The 26,570-nt window shown below is 45.3% G+C and overlaps 2 protein-coding genes and 1 pseudogene across 3 annotated transcripts in view; 1 reads left to right on the top strand and 2 right to left on the bottom strand.

Annotated features, from left to right (window-relative positions):
- Positions 1-13,182, bottom strand: part of RBM14 (RNA binding motif protein 14) — a 34,481-nt gene extending 21,299 nt beyond the window's left edge. The window contains exon 1 of one of the 2 annotated variants that reach the window (XM_068260569.1): positions 12,559-13,182. In XM_068260569.1, coding sequence (XP_068116670.1) covers positions 12,559-12,901 — 343 coding nt within the window. In that variant the 5' untranslated portion in view covers positions 12,902-13,182. The remainder of the gene's footprint in view (positions 1-12,558) is intronic. The other variant, XM_068260568.1, reaches the window with a different exon arrangement.
- Positions 13,183-21,522: 8,340 nt separating this feature from the next.
- Positions 21,523-26,570, bottom strand: part of CCS (copper chaperone for superoxide dismutase) — a 46,195-nt gene continuing 41,147 nt past the window's right edge. Inside the window, exon 8 of the mRNA XM_068260570.1 lies at positions 21,523-21,997. Within this exon, the coding sequence (XP_068116671.1) occupies positions 21,844-21,997 (154 nt within the window). The 3' untranslated portion in view covers positions 21,523-21,843. The remainder of the gene's footprint in view (positions 21,998-26,570) is intronic.
- LOC137538189 (dynactin subunit 6-like) lies at positions 23,622-24,706 on the top strand (annotated as a pseudogene).

The following is a 26,570-nucleotide window of genomic DNA, read 5'->3' as shown; positions in this document are numbered from 1 at the left end:
ACTCATGTTTATTCAGATATTAGTATTATATTCTGTTTATGGCTGATATACTATATATGTCTGTATATTGTCTTATTTGCTTTAAAGAGACTCCGTAACAAAAATTGCATCCTGTGTATCATCCTACAAGTTCCAAAAGCTATTCTAATGTGTTCTGGCTTACTGCAGCACGTAGAAGTTCTACTATCACCATCTCTGTAATAAATCAACTTATCTCTCTCTTGTCAGACTTGTCAGCCTGTGTCTGGAAGGCTGCCAAGTTCTTCAGTGTTGGGGTTCTGTGATGCATCTCCCCCCTCCAGGCCCCTCTCTGCACACTGCCTGTGTGTTATTTAGATTAGGGCAGCTTCTCTCTGCTCTATTATCTTTTACAGGCTGGATAAATCTTTCTTTGAGCTGGCTGGGCTTTCACATACTGATGAATTACATACTGGCAAACCTGTCTGCACTCTGCAGTAAGAAACAGCCTGACACTTCAGTGGATGAGAGCTGAAGGGGGAAAGAAACACAAATGATCTCCTGAGATTCAAAAGGAAGGCTGTATACAGCCTGATTGTGTATAGATGTATTTTCTATGTGTGGACATATTGTACATCAACCTACTTCCTGTTTTGGTGGCCATTTTGTTTGTTTATAAAACTTTTTTTAACCACTTTTAATGCAGCGGGGAGCGGCGAAATTGTGACAGAGGGGTAGGAGATGTCCCCTAACGCACTGGTATGTTTACTTTTGTGCGATTTTAACAATACAGATTCTCTTTAAAAATTGAATAAAAAAAAGGTATTAAAAAACAATACACCTGCCAGTTTGGTTCAGCCCAAATACAGTCACTGATCTCTTTATGTAAAATTAAATATTGATCATGCCATCATCTATAACTACACCCACTAACAATGTGATAGGTTAAATTTATTTTTTTTTAAACCGAGATATATTACGCACGGAGGGAGATGCTTGGCAGTTGGAAACAGCCATCATTTCCCACAATGCAACAAGGTCCACAGGCAAGAAAATGACCGTGAACGCAGATCAGGTGTTTGACATTATTTTCAAATCTGACAAGGTTAGCTGCATGTTTATTTCTGGTTTGATTCAGATACTACTGCAGCAATCAGCAGGGCTGCCAGGCAATTGGTATTAATTAAAGGGGTTCTGTGGGGTATAGAAAAAAACCCCAAAAGCATCACTTCCCTAGGGCTTCTACCAGCCCCCAGCAAGCCCCATGTTGTCACCGAATCCCCCTCAGTTCGTTGCCGCCGGTGACCTGCTAATTATTAGTCTAACTAGACGAATGGCATTGTGGCTGCACGGCCACACGCGCTCGGGCGCTTACTGCGCAGGCACATACGGTTTTTTATACCGCACCAGCATAGTAAGCTCCCAATGACACGCGGGAGAGAAGACGTGCACGGCCGCAGCGCTATTTGTCTAGTTAGTACCGAGTATATAGAAGAATTGATACTTCCCTGGGGCTTCCTTCAGCCCCATGAACTACATGGGTAGTCCTCAATCCTGCCTATTAGGAAGGCTTCAGTTGTATCAGTCAAGCTTAACGGCGCAGAATGTTCCCAGTACCGGGAGCATGATGGGGGTGTGCATATTGCCGAGGCACAAAGTGAATACCGACTGATGCAGCTAATGCCTAACGGGAAGGATTGCAGATGTACTGAGCAGCACGGGAGGCCAGCAAGGGTAGCCCATGGAGTTCATGGGGCTGGCGGAATCCCCAAGTATAAATTCTTCTATTTACTTGGTCTCAGGTTTCTTTTAAAATGAAATAAATATGGCAGCCTTCATATAACTCTCACTTTAGTTGTCCGTTAAATAAACTTCTTGTCTGCAAAAATATTCCTTTCACCCTGGCCTACAATTAAATATATCTTTGATATAAACATCCTTTATAATTGACCCTTGCTACAATAAATTCAACAACTCCACCCATCGTCATGTGATTGGTTAGGTGAAGGAAAGTTCGATAGAGAGATTCTTTTTAAATTGAGGAAAAGTTGAGGCAGCAGGTAATGTGGACCAATTCGGTCATTTTCCTTTGCTAGTTTTTTTTTTTTTTTGCACAACATTGACTATAAAAATTGACATCACCAGCTACAAGTGCTTACAGTATGCAATGGGGAATCCATGTTATAATAAAGGTTTGCTCAACACAGAAAAGGGAAGGGAATGTATAATAGGAGAAGCAGTCTTTTGAACGCAAAGGTTGAATTTAAAGCACAGTATGGGCCGCACAGCTCGTCACGTCTACTAAGCACAAGTTTATGGGGAACATGGGCAATGTAGATACAATGCAAATTCTACATGTAATACTTGGTCATGCAGGTGTAAAAGAAATTACAGCAACAGTGAGGTAGTTACTAAGGATGAATTACAGGTGCCGTACGGGCCATGTAGCTTTTAAGAACAAACGGTCATCTCAACATGAACCGTGTAGATACGAAGTACAAATTTGAGGCGCAGTATTGGCCAAATGACCTTGACGTATACATCTAGGGCACAGTAAGAGCCATGTAGATAGAGTTCAATTTTAGGTGCAGCATTGGCTATTTAGACACAAGTACAAATTTTAGGTGCAGTATGGGCCATGTACCTGAAGAGTATGATTTCAGACACGGCATGTGCCATTCAGGTATAAAGGACAAATTACAGGGACAACGCAGCTAGAGATGACATACTGTAGGCAAATTTTGGTCCCTGAAGATACAGAGGAAGTAATAAGGAAAATGCCGCACAGTGCAAGGTCAATCTTTAGACGAACAATGGATCACACAGTTAAAAAGGAACATTACGTGCTATGTAAAGGTGCGTATTCACGCAGATGTTGCTGGGCCAGCCTGTACAGAGGCAGCTGACAACGCGTTGTTGCTACGCAGGGGGTCATTATTGGCCACCAGTAGTCAGGGGTGTGTACGATGCTTAAGGCTACAGAGGACGTATTTTTATAGAGGACACATGGGTCAACGATTTGCAGCACTAGGATGTGGGTAACAGAAAAAAAGTAGGCTTCAAGGTTGTTGGCGTACCCTCCATTTCTTTGCTGGTAAGAAAGCACCCCTGGCCCCTTGAGGAAGCCGGCGACATTATCGGGAGCAGACGCTCACATGGAACGCCACCCTGCATCTCCACAGAACGGGCCTGTATAAGGGCCTTACCACCCACAAGAAGAGCCTTCTCGGGCCACCACTGCACTGGCCAGTTTCCTTGCTGCCTCCTCACCAGCACACCGCAGCCTTGCGCACATACAGTACCTTCCCCTACCTTGGGGAAGGGGGGGTTTCAGTGGTTGGCAGCCAGCATGCTGGGTATGGATTGCATCAGAGGTTTAGAAAACCCTGTATGGTTGGTGGGGGGGGGGCTGCTGCTGCATTGACAGTTTGTCTTGTTCAACTGTGTGCACACTGCTCAGCCTGTTGCTTTGCCTATGCTGCTTCATGCTATTTTACATCATCTGGGCCTTCAGAAATGGAGGGTTCAAATTTGCAGTGTTTTCACGGACCCTGGATACTCGCAGGGGTAGTGAAACCCAATGCAAAAGCAGATCTCCCTCTACACAGACACTGATCCGTTTCCAGTGTCCTAGCCCTGTCTGTGGGTGGAGAGGGGGCTGGCTCCCCCTACAACTAGTTTCTTTTAAAAATCAACTGGGCAGCGAGTGGCAAACTCCCTTCCTTGCATTCCACCGCTCACCACGTCACTTCCTGCAATGCCGCCCTCTGTACATCATACCGCAGCATTGCAGGAAGTGACGCAGAGACACAGTGGAACAAGGATGAGAGAGAGAGAGTTCCCCGCTCGCTGCCCAATTGATTTTTAAAAGAAACTAGCTGGAGGGGGAGCGGGAAAGGTGGTCCTAACTGCCCTCGCCCCTTTCTGCCTGCAACCCCCCTCCAGCATGGCAACCCCCTCCCTACCCACAGACAAACGCAAATGGATTTGAAACATACGCTGCAAAAGGGCAGCCTCACTTAGCAAACTGCACTCCACTTCCTGTATCAATAATTGAATAGGACAGCGCTCATGCCACCACAACACCTTGAATATTCTCTGCTGGAACGTAGACAAGTGAAATTGTGCTCGCTCTGTGTGAAAACTTCCATTCATCTGGAAATGGAAAATTTGCATGGGGTAATCAGAATCCCAAACAGCTGATACATTTACACACCGCTGGCTATTACCCAAACAACTAGTTTGCCTGAACGATTTTAGGAAAAAATTGAATTGAGCGATTTCTGTCTGAAATTGCAATTTCGATTCGATTCACTATTTCCTTAAAATCAAGCTTTGTCCCCCCCCCTCTGTGCCTGCTTGTTCCCCCTCTGTCCACCTGTCTCTTTGTGCCCCCTTTGCCTCTTCTTGGTCTCTTGCCCCCTTTGTGTCTCTGTGCCTGCTCTGCCTCCTCTGTCCCCCAAGCTGCATCAGTTCTGGACATAGCTTCCAGCATGAGTCCAGCGATGCCTGTCTATCCACTTCTTCTCCTGCAGGCTCTAATGCACAGAAAACTTCCTGTATGTCATGTGACATACAGGAGCCTGGGGTTTTGCCAAGCACAAAAGCCAGCAGACGGCGATAGACGACGGACAGCGTTGGACTCGTGAGGAAGGTATGTCCAGTGCTGCAGGCCGCACGCCCCGGGACTTTGGGGAAGTTCGAAACCGCTTCTTTTAACTTCCCCCATGTGGAAATGACGTGATTACGATAATCACCGCTTTGATGATTCCGAAATTGTGATCTTGGCAATTGCGATTTCGGTTCAAATTCGATCTTTCAGGCCTAATGCGCGTTCCTTTAATTGCCAGCCACTGCGGTGAAGTATCGCAATACTTCACTACAGCGGTCGCTACTATGTTAATTTAAAGAGACTCTGAAGTCCCCTGAAAATGAGGTTTTTATTTTAAAAACCTCATTACCATTGGCCCTCTTAAAATGCTGCAGAACTAGCAGCAGAAAACCCAATCACTCCAAACTAACGGGGTACATCGCAGGCTCCTTCCAAATAGAGGCAGCGCAGCTCTGCCTCTATGTGCGTCAATCAGCCTGCATCGCCGCCTCTCCCTCGCCCCTCTCAGTCTTCCTTCACTGAGAGGGGCAGGGGAGAGGCGGAGATACGTGCTGATCAACGCGCATAGAGGCGGCAGCAAAATCCACGACTAAGAAAGTCGTGGCTTTTGCCTGCTGTGTACCCCCGTGAGTTTGGGGTGATCGATGGGGGTTTTCATCCACGGTTCTGCAGCGTTTTAAGAGGGACAATAATGGTAATAAAGTTTTTTAAAATAAAAACCTAATTTTCAGGAGACTTCAGAGTCTCTAACCACCTCCCTGGCGTTCAATTTCCCCAGGATTTCTGTGCAAAAAGTGATAAAATTAATTTATATAACTTTTTTCCTGTAACTTTCAAAAATGTGTCAAGCAAGGGTCTAGTACACAGTGCTGGAGAGTATTGATGTGTATGCACTTTTATACTGTTCACAGCATGTTTTGTATGGATGCATAATCTGTCAATACCGCTAGGGAGGTTAAAGAAACCGCATTGCTATGTAAGCAACGGACGTAACTAAGGAAGGCAAACTACACTGCAAGAGTGAGCATAGCAGGCAACCTTGAATTTAGAGTGCAGTGCTGTCATGTAGCTCAGGCTGCTGTAACTTAATGAATCAGCTCCAAGAAAATTCACTATAAAATTTGTTTTTCCTATGTTGCTGTCACTTGTTTTTCCTTTATTCTTACAAGAGCAATCCCTGGAGCAGATCTATACAAGGATTCCAGCCAGCCTCCCGACTCTTTGCACTCCATTTTGGCAGATGGAGAGCAACCACCATTATGTAATAGCTTTTAAAAATTAATTGAATTCCTGTAAGCTGCTCCTGTTCACCAGCCAGATGCTTGACGTGCACGACAGGGGGGGGGGGGGGGGGGGGGGGGAATGGGCGGCCCGGTGCCACTATGGAGTTACAACTGAGCACAGCGGTTTCTGTCCTCAGGCGTGTCAAAAAAATGCCAGATAATGCCACCACATGTCAAACGTAACACACCGGAGGTTACTAAACATTGCCATTCGGCTGTATGCAATTACAGCAAAAAGGCCCGTGGATAATGGGCCTTAAAGAGTATCTGTCGGGCATAAAATCAAAAATCAATTCTTTTTATCTGGTGAACAAGTAATAAGGATGCTAATCAGGCAATCCAAAAGTAAAAAAATAAATCACTTTTCTTGTTGATAAATCATCATTCCCCAGTTTACCTACCTCTTATTTGGTACACAAAGTTGCAGGGCATGCTAGGTTGTCTTTTTTGCTTCTCTACTTCCCCTCAGACTTAACTAATGCAGCCTGATTGGCTGAAGCCTCTTTCCCTCCCGTTTTCCACTCCCACACCTGTTCCTCTCTGACTGGCCAAAATTTCTCAGGCTGAAACAATGCGCTTTCTATAGTGAAGGGCGGGCAAATCAGGCAGAGGAGACTAAAGGCAGATATTACATCACAACTGGCTTCAAAATAGCCACAGTAAATATGGAAACTGTCTTGAATAGGTTTCCCTACTTTACCTTTATAAAATTCACAGGAATCATAACATGGACAGTGCAATACATCTGTTAAGTAGAGCAAGTATTTATCTACTTATACATTTGTTTTTTTCCCCTGAGATAGTATGGCTGACAGCTCCTCTTTAAGTAGACTATACATTCTTCCCTGATCGGGATCTGTTCAGAGTGTTCTATCCCTTCCACACACTGCCCATACATATTCAGATTTCAGTATAAAGATAAGGGACCGTCGATCTAATGCTGCTTCGTGGTCGAGAACATCTGATCAGGTAGATTTGCTGAAAATGGATCGAAATTGCAAGCAATCTGACGTGGCATAGATGTCTGGCAGATTCGAACAGTGATCAAATCTGCCAGGTACCAATGAGGAAAATCTATTATAAGTGTATGGGCAGCAACATCGGGGAAAAATGTATCATGCGTTTTACTCTGCAAAAGTGCATGTAAGATGTGCATTTGTTCCAAACCGTAGGCAATTTTACACAATGTGAAATCACACTGCAAACAGCACAATTTCTACAGGCCTACCACGATTTCAGGAAGCATCTGCAATTTCCCATTGACAAATATTGGTACTGTACAAAAGTGCCCGCATTTAAAGTCAAACGCATATATTGGTCAAAAAATTGTGTGCGAGAAATGTCACCTAACCTACCTCACACTAACCGTCCTCTACTGCACATTACGGCCTCTGCTTCAGCTGCAATTAACATTAGCAGTAAATAGCATTACAGAGCTGCACCAGCTTGCTGCGCAGTTGTAGCTGTTTGTGCAGCAGTACAGCTGTGCTCATGCTTCAAGAGGAATGCGGCCCTGATCACATCACCAACAAGCCCTTGTCAGTAGTATCTGCAGGGTCTGTGCTCTGTGATGCGGGGCCAGATGACAGTAAGGAAAGCCTCATTAAGATCCAGATACAGCTCTCCACCACTGCCCGAGGCTTCTAAAGTCTTCGGGAGCCTGAGTGCTCCTGAAGCCTACCCCTGTGGGAGATTTGAATCGGGAATCCAGCACTGGAACGCGGGGACAGTGAGGAGAACAGGAAGGCTCATTAGCCTTCCCTCCCCTTAGTTAAGTATCTTTTTTGTTTTAAATTCCACTTCAGATTTACTTTAAGCGCGACTGCCAGGGGCTTGTTTACAGAAGGGATCCCCCACATCAAGACGAGTGGCAGTGCTCAGGTTGTGTTTACCACTGACTGCACTCGTACTGCGTGCAATTGAATTTTCTGAGACCATGCACGTAGCTTTTAGCATCAGCTGCAAGCTGAAACCTTTGGGTGTTGACATGCTATCATGCGGCTGAAAAGCCAACAGAAGACTGTTCTATAGCAGGGTTTCCCAACCGAGTCAGATTTTAACTCCCTACTTTTTTCGTGCTAGTGGTCCTTTAAAGGGAACCTAAACTGAGAAGGATATGGATTTTTCCTTTTAAAATAGTACCGGTTGCCTGACTCTCCTGCTGATCCTGTGTCTATTACTTTTAGCCACAGCCCCTCAAGCATGCACCTCAGGTGCTCTGACTGAAGTCAGCTTAGAGATGATAGGAGGCGCCCGTGTTGGATCGGGGAGACTTTCGGTATCGTCCCTGGTTTGTGTGCATGTATGTGGTAACTAATATTACAATTCTATAACTTTAGAGATAGCCTACCTTATTAGTAGTAATCAAACCGTGTAAAGGAGGTTCAAAGTTTAATTGTGCACATCGACAACGCGTTTCACGGTCGTAGCCGCTTCATCAGGTCAAATATACGTGCTTGAAATAACATAAAAACAGTTTGCAAAGGCGCTCAGGATTCCAATTTGTGCCAAAATCAACATATAAAATACATACAAAATACATATAGCTAAAAGAGCCGGAGTTTTTTTCAAAAAACATAATGTAAGTTAAACATTTTAAAAAACATAATGTAAGTAAGTCCATATAGCAACCTAACCTACAGAGGCATAAAATACCTAACATAGGTAGTAGTCTTAGCCAGGATAAGTGAGTGATAGATATCACGGTTGTATAAGGAATAGCGTGGTGGTCTGTAGACCTAAAGGGGCTACTGTTGCCCTAGGCTCTAACAGAACAACGCAGTAATAGGGAGGGAAGGGGTTAACATCAGTGCTCACATGGTTATGCCATTGATAGCGCTGCACCGAGGATAGGGTATGGATACCCCGTATGAGTTATGAGAGGTTACACATGAACAGGTATAGCGTCTAGCCAATAGCAGTATAGTATGGGGTAGAGGTATGAGGTGTAAAAAAGGGGGGTTAGAGCTAGGGGGTAGGTACAGAGGGTGTAGTAGTCCGTAGGGGACCAGTATAGGAGTGCAGTGTCTGATGCAGTCCGGAGTGGCTGAAAGAGCTTAGAGCTAATTGAGGCCATCGTGCTGGGGGTGAGGAAATTACCTGAAGTATCCTGCCGTATGCCTGGGCGCCAATAAGCGCCGTTGTCCTGGCTGCCTGAAGGATATAGCGCCATTAGTTGTAGGCGGGGCGGGGGTGGTGGGCGTATGTGCTCCCAACTAGCCCCAATAGTATTCAGAGGGGTAGTAAACGGGGGCGTGGCTGTCTAACCCCAGGTAATGTGTGGCCAGGGAAGGAGGAGGTAGGGGGCGTGATCCTCTGAGGGCGAGCAGCGTCACCTTACGGATCACGCCCCCTACCTCCTCCTTCCCTGGCCACACATTACCTGAGGTAGACATACCTCTACCCCATACTATACTGCTATTGGCTAGACGCTATACCTGTTCATGTGTAACCTCTCATCATAACTCATACGGGGTATCCATACCCTATCCTCGGTGCAGCGCTATCAATGGCATAACCATGTGAGCACTGATGTTAACCCCTTCCCTCCCTATTACTGCGTTGTTCTGTTAGAGCCTAGGGCAACAGTAGCCCCTTTAGGTCTACAGACCACCACGCTATTCCTTATACAACCGTGATATCTATCACTTACTTATCCTGGCTAAGACTACTACCTATGTTAGGTATTTTATGCCTCTGTAGGTTAGGTTGCTATATGGACTTACTTACATTATGTTTTTTGAAAAAAACTCCGGCTCTTTTAGCTATATGTATTTTGTATGTATTTTATATGTGTATTTTATATGTTGATTTTGGCACAAATTGGAATCCTGAGCGCCTTTGCAAACTGTTTTTATGTTCTTATTTCAAGCACGTATATTTGACCTGATGAAGCGGCTACGACCGTGAAACGCGTTGTCGATGTGCACAATTAAACTTTGAACCTCCTTTACACGGTTTGATTACTACTAAAAAGGTAGGCTATCTCTAAAGTTATAGAATTGTAATATTAGTTACCACATACATGCACACAAACCAGGGACGATACCGAAAGTCTCCGCGATCCAACACGGGCGCCTCCTATCATCTCTAAGCTTATGCTATATCCTCTTGGAGGATCCACAGATACCAGGTATACCCTGTCAGATCTGAATTTTCCCTGGAGAGACGACCGGACCGGACGGGAAAAGGCCGAGTGAGGGCGGTACTCCCCCACATGCCAAGACGAGTGGTTGCCCGAGCAACCCACACTTGTGAGTATTATTCCTTATTACTAGTAACTTGACATCAGTCCAACGTTAATACACCAGATTGGGCTCCCGATCTCCCTGTGTTGTTGTCATTTCAAGTTTGGACTGACTGAAGTCAGACTGGATTAGCTGCAGGCTCTTTTCAGCTGTGTGATTCAGCCACTACTGCCCCAAAGAGATCAGCAGGACTGCCTGGCAACTGGCATTGTTTATAAGGAAACATCCGTATCCCTCTCAGTTAAGGTTTCCTTTAAAGTGTCCGTTAAGGGCCCATTTCCACTAGACACGTTGCTATGCGGAAACCGCTCCGCATCGCAAGGAAACTGCAACCAATTCATGTCAATGGAGTAATTTCCATTGATGCGAATTTACCTACGCGAGCCGGCGCGATGGGACGTTGGGGAAATTATGGATAGAATGCTGCAGTTTTCTGCAGCACGCATCCGAGTCCCCATAGCCGTCAGCGGGAAGCTGGATCCGGTTCTATGGAAGACAACCGAAAGTACCTGCAGAGGTATGCGAGGCGATGTGGCGATCTCCTCAAATCCTAAACGCTAGTGGAAACGGGCCCTAAAACTAACTGACCACTGGATTTTTTTAAAATACAATGGTGTATGCCATATGTGTCGAAATCCAGGCCTGGAGGGCCAGATCCATGCCAGTGTTTAGGATGGACTGAGAAAGAAAGGAATGTGTTCTACCTGATGGACCACACCTTTCCTGAGTCAGACCCATCAATTCATTTGAGCTGTGTCAAAAATGTGTGAGGATCTCGGCCCTCGTAGGACCGGTTTGACATACCTGGTGTAGGCTGTTGTGGTTGCAGGGATTACTTACCTACGAGGTACTGCTCCTCAGTTCACATGAAAAATGCCATCTTCACCCTTCCACCAGCTTCTGCAATTCCAGGCAGGGTCATGCATGCAGGGAGATGCATCTATGGACTACATCTCCTGGCATGCATGACCCAGCCAGGAATTACTATAGCAGGCAAAAGCAGATTGTTGGGTGAAGAAGTTAGCGCATGCTGTTACAGCCAAGGAAGAGTGGAGCAGGAAGCACCCAACCCCCCCCCCCCCCCCCAAAAGCACACATCATTATGAGCCTTCCTTATGGGGCGATTCAGGTTTATAAAAAAAAAAAATGTAACTGCTCTGTTTGCTTTAAACAGTACAATTTCCTCAAATGGGATTTGATCAGAGGTTTATGATGGAATTACACAGAAAACTATGCGCTACATGGAGGAAATCAATTTTATGGTCGATCAGAATCTTGGATTTTATGACCCATATCTGAAGAAAGTTCCCTTAACAATGAATAATTGCCTTCCAATTACTTACAATACTGCAAATCTGATTGGACGATCACACCTGAGGAAAATATTGTACTGTTAATGGGCATCTTTAGGGCCAGTTTCCACGATGCCACCGTGTGTCCTGTGGGACGCATGCCAGCACGTGCAGTGATGCATGTACGCATCCAAACAAGGAGCGCAGCTTGGAGTTGTCGCAGGCCAGACTAACATTGCCCACAAAGATCGTCCAGGTGTTCTAGGGATTTGGATGGGTGTTGCAGTTCACATGTGGGGAAATGCTGCAGATTCCACACCAATGGAAATAGGCCCTAAGGTTTTATCCTGGATACACACAATTCAATTGCCCATCTAATCAATGAGTGATCTGATTGGCAGTTGTATTATGTGATATACAAACTGCTTCCGATGGATATGGAATACATTTTCCCATGATAAAAATCAATACCGTTGTCGAATGGGAACAGACCAGGCATGTTGGAAATAATTGATCGATTCCCATCAGACAGGAAATTGCATTGCATGTATTTAACCTTAATGACATGTGAATCGCCAGTAAAATTGCACTTGTTTAAATATTGGAAATTGTGATCATCACAGCGCCAATCACGATTTACGATGTGAAAAGGGACAAAACTCACTGTGCAAATCATTACAATAACACACAGCTGTAGATAGCTACATCTAGTCCTAAGCAGGGGTTGTGGACGCAGCCTCTGCACCTCATAGCATGCTACAAGTGAAGGGAGGCAATGCGCTATTGCTCCTTTAGGTCTTGCCAGTGGTGTAGCTAAGGCGCTACGGAGCCCCTGTGGGAGTCTTACATGGGGGCCCCCCAAGCACTCTATACATAACAATTGCAAAGGCTCACCAAAGCCTGCCAAGGACAAACCACAGGGTCATATGGGGGAACAGGAATAGCTTGTTAACGATTATTATCATTCGAAGCATCTATAGAAGGTAATTATGAGCACAGGACGAATAAAGAGCTCGTGCTGAAGTTGAGGGAAGGCCCTATGGGGCCCCGGTGCGGTAGAGACCTCGGTATCCCCTATTGGTACGCTACTGGGCCCTGCCTGCTGGTGAGGAGGCCTTCAGGCCGCCATTCCCCCTCGCTTCCCTAGCGGGCTCCTGCCTCATTACCTTTCACCACATCGCACTCCACCACCTTGCCGTACGCCTCAAACATGGAGCGCAGCTCGGAAGCGTCGCAGGCTGGGCTCACGTTGCCCACGAAGATCTTCCAGGTGTTCTGAGGCCGCGGCTTGGAAAGCTCCACCACCATCTTCTTGCCGTGCAGCTTCCGCCCGTTCAGCTCCTGAATGGCTTTATCGACGCGGTCGACGCCCCTCATGTGGACGAAGGCGTACTGCTTCATGACGGCGCAGCTCAGCACGGGGCCGTACTGCTCGAACAGCTCGGTCACTTCCTCTTGAGTGGTGCGGTCGTCCACGTTACCAATGAAAATCTTAAGGGCGTCTTTCATGCCTGCCAGCGGCTAATTTATAGAGCGAGAGATGGCGAGAAGATGGACGCTACGCTAACAAAGGTGGCGTCGCGACCTTCGCTCCGCAGCGTGTCACAAAATGGCGGCCACGCTCAGCTTCCGGCTTCAGGAGATGAGCGAAGGATTCAGACGAGGATGCTGGCGGCGAGATTGTGAAGAGTACTGCTGCTGATTGTATTGTCAGTGCGGGCGGATTATGGAAAGTAAAACGTAGCTCAGCAGCGGAAGTAGTGTCAGGAGGAAGAGGAAGGGACGAGTAGCCTATACGCAGATAGTGGCAGACTGCATGCTAGGACTAGGAGGGAGGGACTTAAATGACGTCATCATGGCTGCTTCAATTCATTTTTCTTTCTTCACTGGATGGCAGAGAAAAAGAATGTAGACGTTATCATAACTCTAGGAACAGAAATGTGTCAGTATAGTGTGAAGACAGGCCAGGATAAAATCTAAAGCCTTGGCCAAGGAATCAGTTTTTATTTATATAGTGCCACCATTTTCCACTGCACCCCATACTCACTGTCCGACTGGTCCTGCAACATCCCCTTGTTGAAGGTCCTCAAGCGGGTATGCACGACAGCACGCAACGCTGCACACCAGGAGTGAACAAGACTTAGTCCTGCACATTTCAAATCCGATTTATGTTTCCAATTTTTGCAATTCCGATTCGCGATTCCAATTTTTCCTGGATACTATCAAAGGAAAAACGCAGCATGCAGTAGCGATTAAGAATCACAAATCAGAATCACATGTAGTGTGCAAGAGGCTTCAAAATGATCGTGGTACTTTGCACGGGAGTTGCTGGGGATCTTAGTGATTCAATCTGCTGTGACAGTCTTTATTACGGTATGACGCTAAAGGACATTCGTGTGGTCGTGTGACTGTACCCACATCGCGATATCACAGAAACGAACGCTCACCATTCAAAAAATTGTCAGTCTTTGGAAAAATCGCAATGTAGTTACATAGCTTAACAATCAGGGGTAGCTCTAGGCTTGTAGCTTTGGGCAGAGAAAGAATCAGAGGTCCCTTTGCCCATCAATGCCAATATGGTATTTTATACAAGGTAAATAGCCACGTCCATTGTGGACACTGCATAGCCGCCTTTTACTCATGAGAAAAATATTCAACTGTTGGCGAAGTTTGCCAATGAGTTTTCCTTCCTTCCCCCGTCAGTGGGCTCTATTCATAAAACCTTACCGCAAGTTTTCCGCTCAAAACAGCGGATTTTCCCGTCCATTTAGCAAAGTGGGCATTCAAAAAAGCTGTTCCCGCATGAAAATCTACGATCCCCCAGCAGAGCGAGAGATTTCCACCTTCTCCAGTGTTTTTCTAGATTTATCTAGAAAAAAGTAACAAAATGGCCATTCATAAAGTTTAGAGGAAGCGGTATGTAGACGGGAAATACCGCTTCCTCTGATTTTGCGGATTACATACAAGTGAATGGGACAGACCTCCCAGAGAGAGCAGTGCACGGAGGGACTCTGCCGGCTGAAGTGTTTCCGCATGTCTTCCGACAGCTTACCGCCAGCTTTCAGCGGGAGATCTCCGCTCTGCTATCGCAGCTGGCAAGATTTCTATGAATGACCACCCAGAAGTGTAAAATACCGCTGCGGTATTTTACCTCCAGGATTTTTTCCGACTCAGAAGTTTTATGAATAGAGCCCAGTGTGTGGTGTCCCAGTGTCACTGACCTGCTGCATTGCAGTGACATGTGCAGGCATAGTGACCAGTTTGTCCTCCCCCAGGAATAGTGGTCCTGTGCACCTGCACAGATGGCATGTGTCTAAGGCCGCCCCTGTAGCCATACAATATACAATGCAACGGTTAAAGCAAATCTATAGGGCTCTATTCTCAATGAGTTACCGCATGCGTTAAATTAGGTAGTGATAAACACCAACCAAAATATCATCATTTTGAAATTCACCATTTTTTTTCTCCCTAAATTACCTCATGCGAAAAAAGTGAAGTAAAAGGGCTCTATTCATAAAAGGTTACCGCAAGTTTTCCGCTCAAAACAGCGGATTTTCCCGTCCATTTAGCAAAGTGGGCATTCATAAAAGCTGTTCCCGCATGAAAATCTACAATCCCCCAGCAGAGCGAGAAATTTCCGCCTTCTCCAGTGTTTTTCTAGATTTATCTAGAAAAAAGTAACAAAATGGCCATTCATAAAGTTTAGAGGAAGCGGTATGTGGACGGGAAATACCGCTTCCTCTGATTTTGCGGATTACATACAAGTGAATGGGACAGACCTCCCAGAGAGAGCAGTGCACGGAGGGACTCTGCCAGCTGAAGTGTTTCCGCATGCCTTCCGACAGCCTTCAGCGGGAGATCTCCGCACTTGCATCGCAGCTGGCAAGATTTTTATGAATTACCACCCAGAAGTCTAAAATATCGCTGCGGTATTTTCCCTCCAGGAGTTTTTTCGCCACAAATGTTTTATGAATAGAGCCCATTGTGTGGTAATTACCTCAAAATGTATCTCCAATTTGAGATTCTCAATTGAGAAGTTGGTGTTAATTAAGGATTTTTTTATCACCTACAAATGGTAGGTGATAATTATCACTTCTCTACTTTTGGCCATCAGGATGGAGCCTTTTGAGCTTTCTTTGCTCGAGTTTATGTCAATTTTACATAGAAGGCAGCAAAGACGAGTGTGTCTAATCTCAAGGTGCACTTTCACACCTCGTACAGTTTTTTAGATGATTTTATAGATGCCGAGGAGGAAATTCATCTCTGCTCTAAAAGATAAGCAACAGCATAATTACCTTTAAAGAAAAAAATTTGTTACAGCTGATACAAATTTAACAAAAAATCTCCAGTGTATGTACTTCCTGCTTTCATGGAAGCAGGCATAGGGTTAACATCCTGTGTTTACACATTAGCTGCTCTGCTGAGGCAGCTGGCACAGCTAGAAGCTCAAATTACAGCTGTGATTATTCACAGGGGGAATTAGACAGGCTAAATTATATACATACGGGGTGCATTTATATATATGTTTTCATTCTGTCTTGCGCAAGAGTTGAGGTCCCACTTTAAATGTGACAGGCTATCCTGGGTCATCTTTGTGTAATGGGTGGCAAGTATATGGGCTGCCCTACAGTGGTCAAAAAAGCTTTATTTCCATACATATTACTGACAGTTTTATCACCTGTTTTACCACACTTTTATCAAACATTTATCACACTTGGTACATTTTTAGTGAATACTCACTATTTTTAGTGAATTATCACTGGAGGTAATTTTTCACTCAAAAAATGAGTTACCACACATGGTTTTGTGAATAGAGCCCATAGTGGTAAAAATGTCAGACACTGCATGATTGAATGGCTCTGAATCATAAAGAGCCTTCCTGATCCTCCCTCAGTGTCCTGGTTCCCGTGTTGTCACCCCTGTTCAAATTTGCCCTCATAAGGCATCGGGAGAACTTGTGTCCCTAAGCACTCCTGAAGATGGGCGGCTCCGTACTGTCAGCCAGTCTTTGGGAGCACTGATGTCCACAGGTACTCCTGAAGATGGGTGGCTCCATACTGACAGGCATTCTTTGGGAGCACTCGTGTCCACAGGCAATCCTGAAGATGGGCGGGTCCGTACTGACAGGCAGTCTTTGGGAGCACTCATGTCCCCGAGTGCTCCTGAGGCAATCCAAGGGATAACCGAGATATATTCTACCAGTTGGTCGAATAGCTCTAATGGGGGTGACAGTACTGAAATGTGGGAACCAAGAGGGATCATAAGGCTCAACAGGATCCATAGTCTTCCCTCTCCATAGCTATCTGAATTTTTTTCACTTCTACTTTAGCTATACAAGACAATGGTGGATTGCAGCTGATGCAATTAACAAATCAACTATGGGTATTTACATAGGGGTGGAAGATATGCTGAATGATAAAGAGCCTAACCATAAATGAGAATTAAAAAAAAAGTGCAAAAGCGGGTTTACTGCTTAACACCAAGAAAACTGAAGTCATGTCACCTGCATGAATGAACAATCTACAAATAGAGAAAAAGTAGAAGCTGTAACATATTTTACCTTCCTGGGATTGGAGATCACTGCAGATGGTGACTGCAGTCATGAGAATACAAAATTTGTTACTTGGGAGGAAAGCTATAGCAAATGTGGACAAGATACTAAAGGAAAGAGATGTCACTTTACCAACCAAGATCAGGATAGTTAGAGCTATGTTCTTCCTAGTAGTAACATATGGCTCTGAAAGCTGGACTATAAATAGGGTCAAGAATAGAAAAATCAATACTTTTGAATTGTGGGTGTGGAGAAAGCCGCAGGATCCTTTGAGTGCTAGAAGATTAAAACAGTCAATACTTAAAGTGTATCAGAGCTCCTCCCCCCCCCCCCCCCAAAAAAAAAAAAATGTACACATACTTTGGGCTTCCTCCAGCACCATCAGCTTGGATCGCACCCTCACCGCCATCCTCCGATTTCTGCAGTTCTGGTACCGGGTCCCTGCACGTCCGTTAGTCAGCGACAGTCTACGCAGAAGAAGTGCGCTCTTTGCGTATCTCTCCAGCAGTTGCTGGAGAGATACGTAGAGGGCGCACTTCCCTTACATCAGACTGGCTACGACTGACGGAAGTGCGGAACCTGGTACTGGCGCTGCAGACATTGGAGGACTGCGGCATGGGAGCGATCCAAGCTGATGGGGCTGGAGGAAGCCCCAGGTATGTATAAAACTTTTTTTTCGGGAACTTCGAGTCCCTTTAATGAAATAAAGCCAGAGTGTTCACTAGATGGGTTGATAATACTGTACTAACAAAACTTTAATACTTTGGACACATAGGGGTTGATTCACCAATTGTAGCGCTGCGTAACAGCAAGAGCTATCAGCTAGTTCCCTGCTGGCTTCCAGGATTCCTCCTCTGCATACATTCACGCCCCACCTGGTTTCCTAGTAAGGGCACGGGTGTGACGTCATACGTCACACACGCACGCCCCTACTAGGAAACCATGTGGGGCGGCATGTATGGAGCAAACAGTGCGGCCGGAGCCAGCGAAGGGACAAGCAGAGGCCGCAGACAGGTAATGTATACCTTGCACGAGGCACCGGTGGGGGGGCATGTACCATTGGGGGACAGCAACGGGGGTTTCGCCACGTTCGATAGTCACAAAATTGCACGCCATTCCCGCCGCGCATCAAATCGAGCAAGTCAGCACAACATCTTGCAGCATGTGCAGTGCTACCATTTTCCGTTAAAAAAATTGGTCGAATTGTCGGTCAGAAATGCACTTCGCGGCACAGATTTTTATCCAATTTGATTATAATCGAATCAGATGGTCCAATCGGCCGGCAAGTTGCCTGATGTATGGCCACCTTAAGAGTAGAACTGACAGTAAATAATTGTAAACCACTTATCGTATTTTTCGGACTATAAGACGCTCCGGACCATAAGACGCACCTAGGTTTAGAGGGCAAAAATCAGGGGAAAAAAATTATATCAAACCTAGGTTCGTCTTTGTTGCAGGGGCGTCTTATGTCCATACTTTACCCCCCACACAGTCTCTATCTAAGCTACCCTAGCAAGCTATTCTAACCTCTGCTGCCCCCAGCTACACTAACCCCTGCTGCCATCACCAAATACACTCAGCTACACCCCTTAGGCCCTGTTTACACTTAATCAGTTGCTCTCAGTTATAACTGAAATGTCAACTGATTTTCAAAGTAAGTCCAATGTTTTCCTATGGCACCTTTCACACTTAACGCGTTTTAACTGAAATATTTTTCCTAATGCACTGCTATGGAGAAGAAAACAAAAAGCGTACCAACTGATTAAGTGTAAACGGGGCCTTACACTCACAGCTATGCTAACTACACTCACTGCTACACGAACTACAGTCCATACAATGCCATAGCAAGATGAATTCTAATTGCTTCTGCTGAACACTGAGCAAGACAAAAGACATAGGAATGACAGAATAACATTTTAAAGTGATTTACCCCAATGGATGTGATGAAGTTGTTGCTGTAAGTCTGCTGCCTCCAGATGCACATGGTCTGCAGATGAGTCTGGGAATGCTGGCCATGGTTGGATGGACCCTGGACTGGTGGATCATCTGAAAGTTGCCTTCCAATTGTGTCTGTGTATTGTCTAGAGCGTGTCATCCTCCTCCCGTGGTCGATGTATAAGCCACTGCATACCCGCTCTTGTCTGCTTCAAAAAACACGATGGGAGGTCCTGTGCCAATAACGACTTCTGCACAGCCACCGTGCATCTCCCGGACCAGCAGCAGAAGCGGTGGGTGACAGAGCAGGCACACGTTTATGGGCTTGCATAGAACCCTGAAAAGTGCGGAAGCGTTTCCCCCTCCTCCGCCGATGTCCCAGCCAGTAGAGGGCCTGTGCCAGAGGATTGCCCAAATGAGAGCTTCTCCCCAGGACCAGCATCGAAAGCGGCGCGGGGGGGGGCGACTTAACTGGAAGTTGATCCGGTTGGATAGTGTGCGGCAGGAACGCGTCCCCCTCCAGCCGCCAATGTCCCGACCAGTGCAGGGGGACTGCAATGATCTTCACTCATGGTCCAGCAGCAGAAGCAGCGCGGGTATGGCAGAGCTGGAAAGTCGGCGATGGGCAGTATAGAAGCCTGTAAGTTTGCGGTGGGAACGCGTTCCTCTCCTCCCGTGGCCGATGTCCCAGCCAGGGGAGGGCCTGTGAAGGAAGACCAGGACCAGCAGCAGAAGCAGGGGGGGGAGTGATAGAGCTGGAAGGGTGGTCATGGGCTGCATGGATGCCAGACAAGTGTGCACAGCTTTGCCAGTAGCTGTGGCCTGCTCTTCAATGGGAGGCTCTACAGAGGCGGAAGTATGAGGGTAATCAGGCACGTGATGAGTGCAGCCATTGACCCCAGGCATCAGGAACTTCTGCATCAGCGGCTTAAGACAGACGGGGACACCGGCGGAGCATCTCTGGATAGTTAAGAGCCGTACATTCGCACTATAAGACGCACTGACTTTTCCCCCCCATTTTGGGGGGAGAAAAAGTGCGTCTTATAGTCCGAAACATACGGTACGTAATTTCATCGTGTTTTCAAGTTTAACATAATGGGCATGATTCACAAAGCTTTTTCACCTGTTTTCACCTTATCTATGTTACTTTTTTAAGCTCACAAAGAGCAAAAATCAGCCGCCACATGCACACACGGTTAAAAGCACTGACACATGGACACAGCAGGACGCAGAGACACAGGGGTCCTATCCTACCTAATAAATAATAGGCAAGTGTCTCTGCGTCCCATGTCCGTGTTTTTTTGTTGTGAGCATATGCAGGGACACAAAGACACTGAGCTGGGGGAATGATGCGCGGACGGGGCCAGGAGGGGTGGGCGTGTTTGTGTGCGCTGGAGGCGCATGCGCCGGTGACAAACCTAGAGCCTGTGGTCACTAGTATTATATAATTAAGGTATGAAAAGTAATATTGATATGACGTTAATCAAGAACAACCTACTTTAAGGCCTGGTGCACACCAGAGGAGTTTTTGTGAGCGTTTTGAGTTTTTAATTCTGCTGCTAATGTTATCCTATGTGTCTGTGCACACTAGAGCAATGAGGTTTTGTAAAAAAACCCATTACATTGGGAAGAGCTTTTAGAGGTTTCAAAAGCTCTTTACAATGTAATGCTATGGGTTTTTTTTTACAAAACCTCATTGCTCCAGTGTGCACAGACACATAGGATAACATTAGCAGCAGATTTAAAAACTCAAAACGCTCAGAAAAACTCCTCTGGTGTGCACCAGGCCTCTGTGATTATTTTTCTTGTAAATGTGCTGAAAGGTTATTTTTATCAAATCGGTGATAAATAAGTCATTTATGAGAAGTTTCGTGAATAGAGCTCATTGTGTTTAGTTTTCTAGGCACACTTTAGAAAAAAAATCCACTTTAACAAGCCGAAAGTAGAATTTTTGTTTATTAATCTTCAAGGCAAATACATAATTTAGAAAAAAAAAATGCTTTAAATATGTTATTTATTATGCAGACTTATAAAGATTATTTTTCACTTAGAAACACATCATAGAATTAAAAATCAACCAAAATCGTTTTCTTTCTGCCATTTTAGTTCTGTCATTTATACCTAAGGCTACTTTCAAACTGACACAGCACACGTTACATTGTAATGAGCAGTTTACATCGGCACATTGCATGCTGTGTGGTAGCAGACGTGCCTGTTTACAGTGCAGCGAAGCATACTCTTCATGTGCTCTCTATGTACTCTGTAAAGTGCTGCTGAAGATGACCGTGTATAAAATTCTAAATAATAAAAATTTGTTAAGAAATAGGCAGCCAGGAGTTCTTCAAAGGGAGCAATCTCTCTATGTATGGCACGTGTATATTTAAGAAAGGAAAACTGACCACACCACAGAGTTTAATAACCCTGAAAATGTTTTCTGACCTCTGTCCAGTTATCAGTGAATACAATTTAAATAATACAAAAAATTGAAATTCAAAAACGGAGACTGCAAACAAAGGGCTTTAGCGACAAGCTGTATTAGTGAGCATGTAGAGGCACATACACAACATGTTTCGGGCGGAGCCCTTCCTCCGCCCGAAACATGTTGTGTATGTGCCTCTACATGCTCACTAATACAGCTTGTCGCTAAAGCCCTTTGTGTGCAGTCTCCGTTTTTGAATTTCTACGCCAGTGGAGCAGGAGTGGTGTACCTGCAGAAGTGCACCGGCACGAGGGTCTGTCTTAGGCCCAGAAGGTGGGTGACGTGTGAACTTTTGGAGTTAAATAAAAAAAAATTGGTACCAGTTAGGATAGGATCATGTTTCTGCATCATTTAAGCATCAAATCTGTAGATCTGCTTTATAATTTCAGAGGGCCCCCAAAACAATAGGCATTTTGTAAAATGATATAGGAGATACTGTGCATTGTTCAGCAATGTAGTGCAAGCTGTCAGTTCAGGGCAGGTTCCTCACAGGTGAGCATGCGTGTCCTGCACCTTTTTTCGACCTGGTCCAGCAATCGGAAGATCTCTCTCTTCCCAGAGAGTGACTCCATCACAAGAACAAATTTGCTTTAAATTCTCAAAAAGACCTGCTGACCGAGCAATGATTCCATATGCCAATCTGTAAAAAAAAAAAAAAAAAAAAAAACAAGATGAAAATTATTTGAGGTAGACCAAAACAATCCAAGTTAGCAATTAAACACTATTGAAAAAGGTTCCTAAAGTGTGCACAACGAAAGTTATTGATTTAAATGAACACACTTGGGCAGATTAATTTACCTCCAGTATGGGGTCAATTCATAAAAGGCTGCACAGGAAACAAAACTGGTCGTGAAAATATCACATTCGGCATTTTAGATTTTTGTGTGCCAATTCATAAAAATCTTTACAGTCGCAATAGAAATGCATTATTTTCCCAAACTAAGCTGGGGGTAACATGAGAAGCTGCCTGAGTTGATACATTTTCTCCTGCAGAGACAGCATTACAATAAAAGAGGCATCCTCAGCTTCCCTTTAGATGTACATTTTTTATTACACTGCCTCTGTTTGCCCTGAATCTGCGCTAATTCTGTCTATTAGTCTTTCTAAACAATCTAATTGCCACAGCTTAGAAGAACTTCAAGAAATGTAATGCTGGGCATACACGGCGTTGAGGGGAGGATTATCAATCGAGCCTAATGGCTCGATTGATAATATCCGACGTGTCCGATCACCGTGGGGATCGATTCCGCGCTCGATCCCTGCCGGCGGACAATAGCGGCGAATCGAGCGGGTGATAAGAAGTGCCGGCGGGGACGAGCGTGGCCGCGGCGGGGGTCGAGATCGACCAGTGTATGCCCAGCATTACACATGCAGGCTTTCTGATGTGAAATATATGTGAAAACAGGTACCCAAGAGGTTAAAACACACAGCCTGGGGTACTCCGGGAAGCCTTGTTTGTTCCGCTCTCACTGCTGCTGCCTGGGAGATCTGTCTCCATTAACTTTGCTCTTATCCGCTCCCTTATCACGTTTTCAAAGGTACTTATCCGTTAGCCGGGCGCATCCGGCAGGTGGCGCTGTTGATGTTAATTCCAATCATAATTACTTCAAATCAACCTGTGAATGTAAACGCCGGATGCGCCCGGCTTAAACAGATCAAGCCGCCGGCTTGCTTCGTGTCTCGCTCTTCTCCCCCTCTTGCCCTCTCTCCTATAGAACACTGGGGAGGGGACATGCGTGTCCCCCCAGAGTCGTTCGTCGCAATGCCGCGACGAACGACTCTGGGTGGACACGCATGTCCCCTCCCCAAGGCTCATACGAGAGAGGGCAAGAGGGGGAGGAGAGCGAGACACTAACGGATAAGTACCAGCGGATCGCTCAAACCCACCCTTATCAAGCGAACGACAGTCTGTACACACGCCCGATTTAGCGGGCGAACAACGGGACGTTCAAACGACCCGTCGTTCGCGGAAATCCAACGTGTGTATGGGCCTTTAACCAAACGCTTAGAGCTTATAATCTGGGTCTGCTTGGAAGCCAGTAAGCCTGCACTTTAAAGGGTGTTGAAGGAATGAATGAATGAATGGAGTACCCTTTAGCGCTGAAGTTTTTTTTATCTCTATCCATGTTCATAAAAGAATGATTTTTCATGGCACATGAACAAGAAGCAGGCATGCAAAGCACAAAACACTGAGCATTGCTAATTAACAGAAATGTACTCGTATGCATTAAACAAAATGTGAGGCTCACTCCTTGCCCATAAAGATGGCGGAGCTCCTGAATCAAGCACAGCTGCAGAAGACTGTGAAAATTGCACCGGGGCAGTGGTGTGCGTGGAAAGTGAAATTAAAGGCGATGTCACAATAGCTCCAAGAACTGTGGTTTATCCTAAAACTCGTATATATGCTGGTGTGGGACCAATTATTATTGGTGAAGGTAATCTAGGAGAGGAAGAGCAAGCTTTTATTCAAAATTTCCTGAAAATATTGTGCCTGACGCAGAAGTGGATGTGGAGCCAAAGCCCATGATCATCGGTACCAACAATGGCTATCATTCATAAAAGTGCTGTCGGTAAAATAAATCCGTGCGGGGAAACACCGCTGTCGGTATTTCAGCCTTCTGGGTGGTCATTCATAAAAAGGTTGCCTGTTGCGATAGGAGTGCAGAGATATCCCGTTGTAGGCTGGCAGTAGGCATGCGGAAACAGGAGAAGCTGGCCGCGTCCCTCCGTGCAGTGTTCTCTCTGCTGCTGCTTGGGAGGTCTGTCCCATTCACTTACATGTACTCCGCATGCTTATCGCTACATCCAGGGGAGCGGTAATCCCCGTCCGCATACCGCTTGAGTTAATTTTTATGAATTTACATTTTGTTACATTTCCGCATAGAATCACAGCACAATGCGGTAAATTATCGCTCTGCTCGGGAAAGTCCGCTTCGCATGCGGAAACAGCCTTTATGAATACACATTTTGCTCAGTGGTCGGTAAAGCCGGCTGTTTTTAGCATTTCCACATGCGGGAACGCTTTATGAATGATAGCCAATGTGTTTGAAGCTGGGTGCTGTTCTCAGGCAATGAAGATAGGAGACATCAATGTCATTGAGTCCAAAGCGTTTGTGTGCAGGAACGTCATTCTGACAAGCGGCTGCAATATTGGTACTTGCTGCAATGTGGACATGTGAGGTTATTCCAGAGAACACGGTCATATATGGATCTGACTGCCTGTGTAGAGTACAGAGTGACCATTCGCAACCACAAACCCCTCAGCTGGATTTCCTAATGAAGATTCTTCCAAACTATCACCATCTGAAGAAGATCACAAAGATCAGCCAAACCCAGATGAAGAACTGAAGATGCACTTTATTATTACATGCTTCATTTGTACTGATGTCTCTATAATCTTCTCTTTGTGCTCTTGTCTGAATACCAGGTATTTATATTTTTGTTCTGTGTGACTTATCATAAAATGTTCTAAACGTACAAAGTTAAAAAAAAAAATATTGAGGATCAGCAAGGGGTTAACAATGTGCATACGTACAAAAAAAAATGGAGCATATGGACATTTTTTCAAATACATTTCTTCCTTCTGTGCCATCAATAAAGTGCAGGTGGAGAGACCTAGGAAACATTAGGTATGCTGCTTATCTATGCAGAATTGTCACTGATTTTTTTAAACTGCGGAAAGCATGTAGCTGCAGAAATTAAAAAAAAAAAAAAAAAAAAAAAAGGAGAGAACAAATCTATTGATAAATGTACTACACTACAGCTGTCATCTGCATTCAATAAAGTGCTGATCGTGTACATTTTCTCTGTTCCCCTTTTTAGCTGCAGTGCCGTATGACCTTAATCTTCATCTGATGCTTTGAGTTCCAAGTGAATAGATCATCTTGCATACAAGAGCTTCCAGTATCTCTCTTGCTATATCGAGTTATACTTCCTAAATAAAAAGGAAACCTAGCACTGCCTCAAATCATAGTCCATGCTGTTTGCAAGTACCATCTGTACCACATTTTTATGCTGCAGACATCAACTTAGGATAAGGTCTTGTAAAAAGCCTAATGGAACTACAAAGAGATGGTCACCGAGATGACCATGCAGCCCTCTTAGTTTGACCACCTAGCAATCTCAAGAAGGGTGATATGGTCCTTTGTCTAAAAAGTTTGGACACCCCTGATTTTATGCAATATAGAGACTCATAAGAGGATGTCAAACAGGAAAGTAACAAAAAGTAAATAAAAGGTGAAAGAACAATATTAGTCAAGCCAGGCAACATATTTAAAATGAGAGAGGGCATCCATGTCGGCGCATGTTGGGTAACATCTTTCCACTCTGCAGACTGAGGGATGGAGAATTAAGTATAGCATGTAGGGTAGACCAGCATTAGCTGCATAGGTAATCCACAGGTCCCAGGTCTTCTGGAAGTGGTCCAGTGTATCATATGAGACTAACATTCTCTCATATATATCACTAATCTATGGACTCTGGTAATAACAGGTTCTAGGGTTAGGGTAGGTTTTTGCCACCGGGAAGCCAGGTAAGATTTTGCTGCCATAGCATCTGACTGAGACGGTGCATTGGGAATTTGGTGCCATATTTTTAATGGCCAAGTAGGAGGACCACAGGAAACTTAGGGAATGGTCTTTGGAGAACTTGCGAGATTTACAGTAATTCACACTTTACTCCAAAGCATGGGTCATGGTCAGGATTTACCATAAGGCACTGTAGGCGCATGCCTACAGGTGCCGTATGTGGCAGAGGCGGCTTCCATTATGTCTCCTCTCTCAGGAAAGACAGAGGGAGATGTCACTCACCACCCAGCTCCAGTCTGACAGCTGCTGACACGTAGTTAGGGGCGTAGATCCAAGGCTTAATCAGAACCTTCTGTGAAAGTGAGAGTAGCATGGTGGGCATTGTGGGTAATGCATCCTCCTCCCTCTGTCCCTGGACCGCACTAGCTGCAGAGCAGATCAGCTGTGCACTCTGGCCACACACACTGCCATTTGCCATCTACTCTTCTCATCTTGGTGGGGGCGGGGGGGGGGAGGGGGTGGTTTGAGGCCATGTAAGGTGGTGACTTAGTTGTGTGTAGCCCCCCATCGTGTGTAGCTCCGTCTCCTATAGCCTGTTCTGTAAGGTAACTAGGGCCATTTATATAAGTAGGATATATATTTTTTATTATTAAAGTAGAGGGGGCCTTATCGAAGATTTTGCTGGGC

Source organism: Hyperolius riggenbachi, chromosome 11 (assembly GCF_040937935.1).
Source record: "Hyperolius riggenbachi isolate aHypRig1 chromosome 11, aHypRig1.pri, whole genome shotgun sequence".
Lineage (NCBI taxonomy): Eukaryota > Metazoa > Chordata > Amphibia > Anura > Hyperoliidae > Hyperolius > Hyperolius riggenbachi.
Note: the sequence above shows the minus strand (reverse complement) of the source record. Positions and strands in the feature narration are given on the sequence as shown.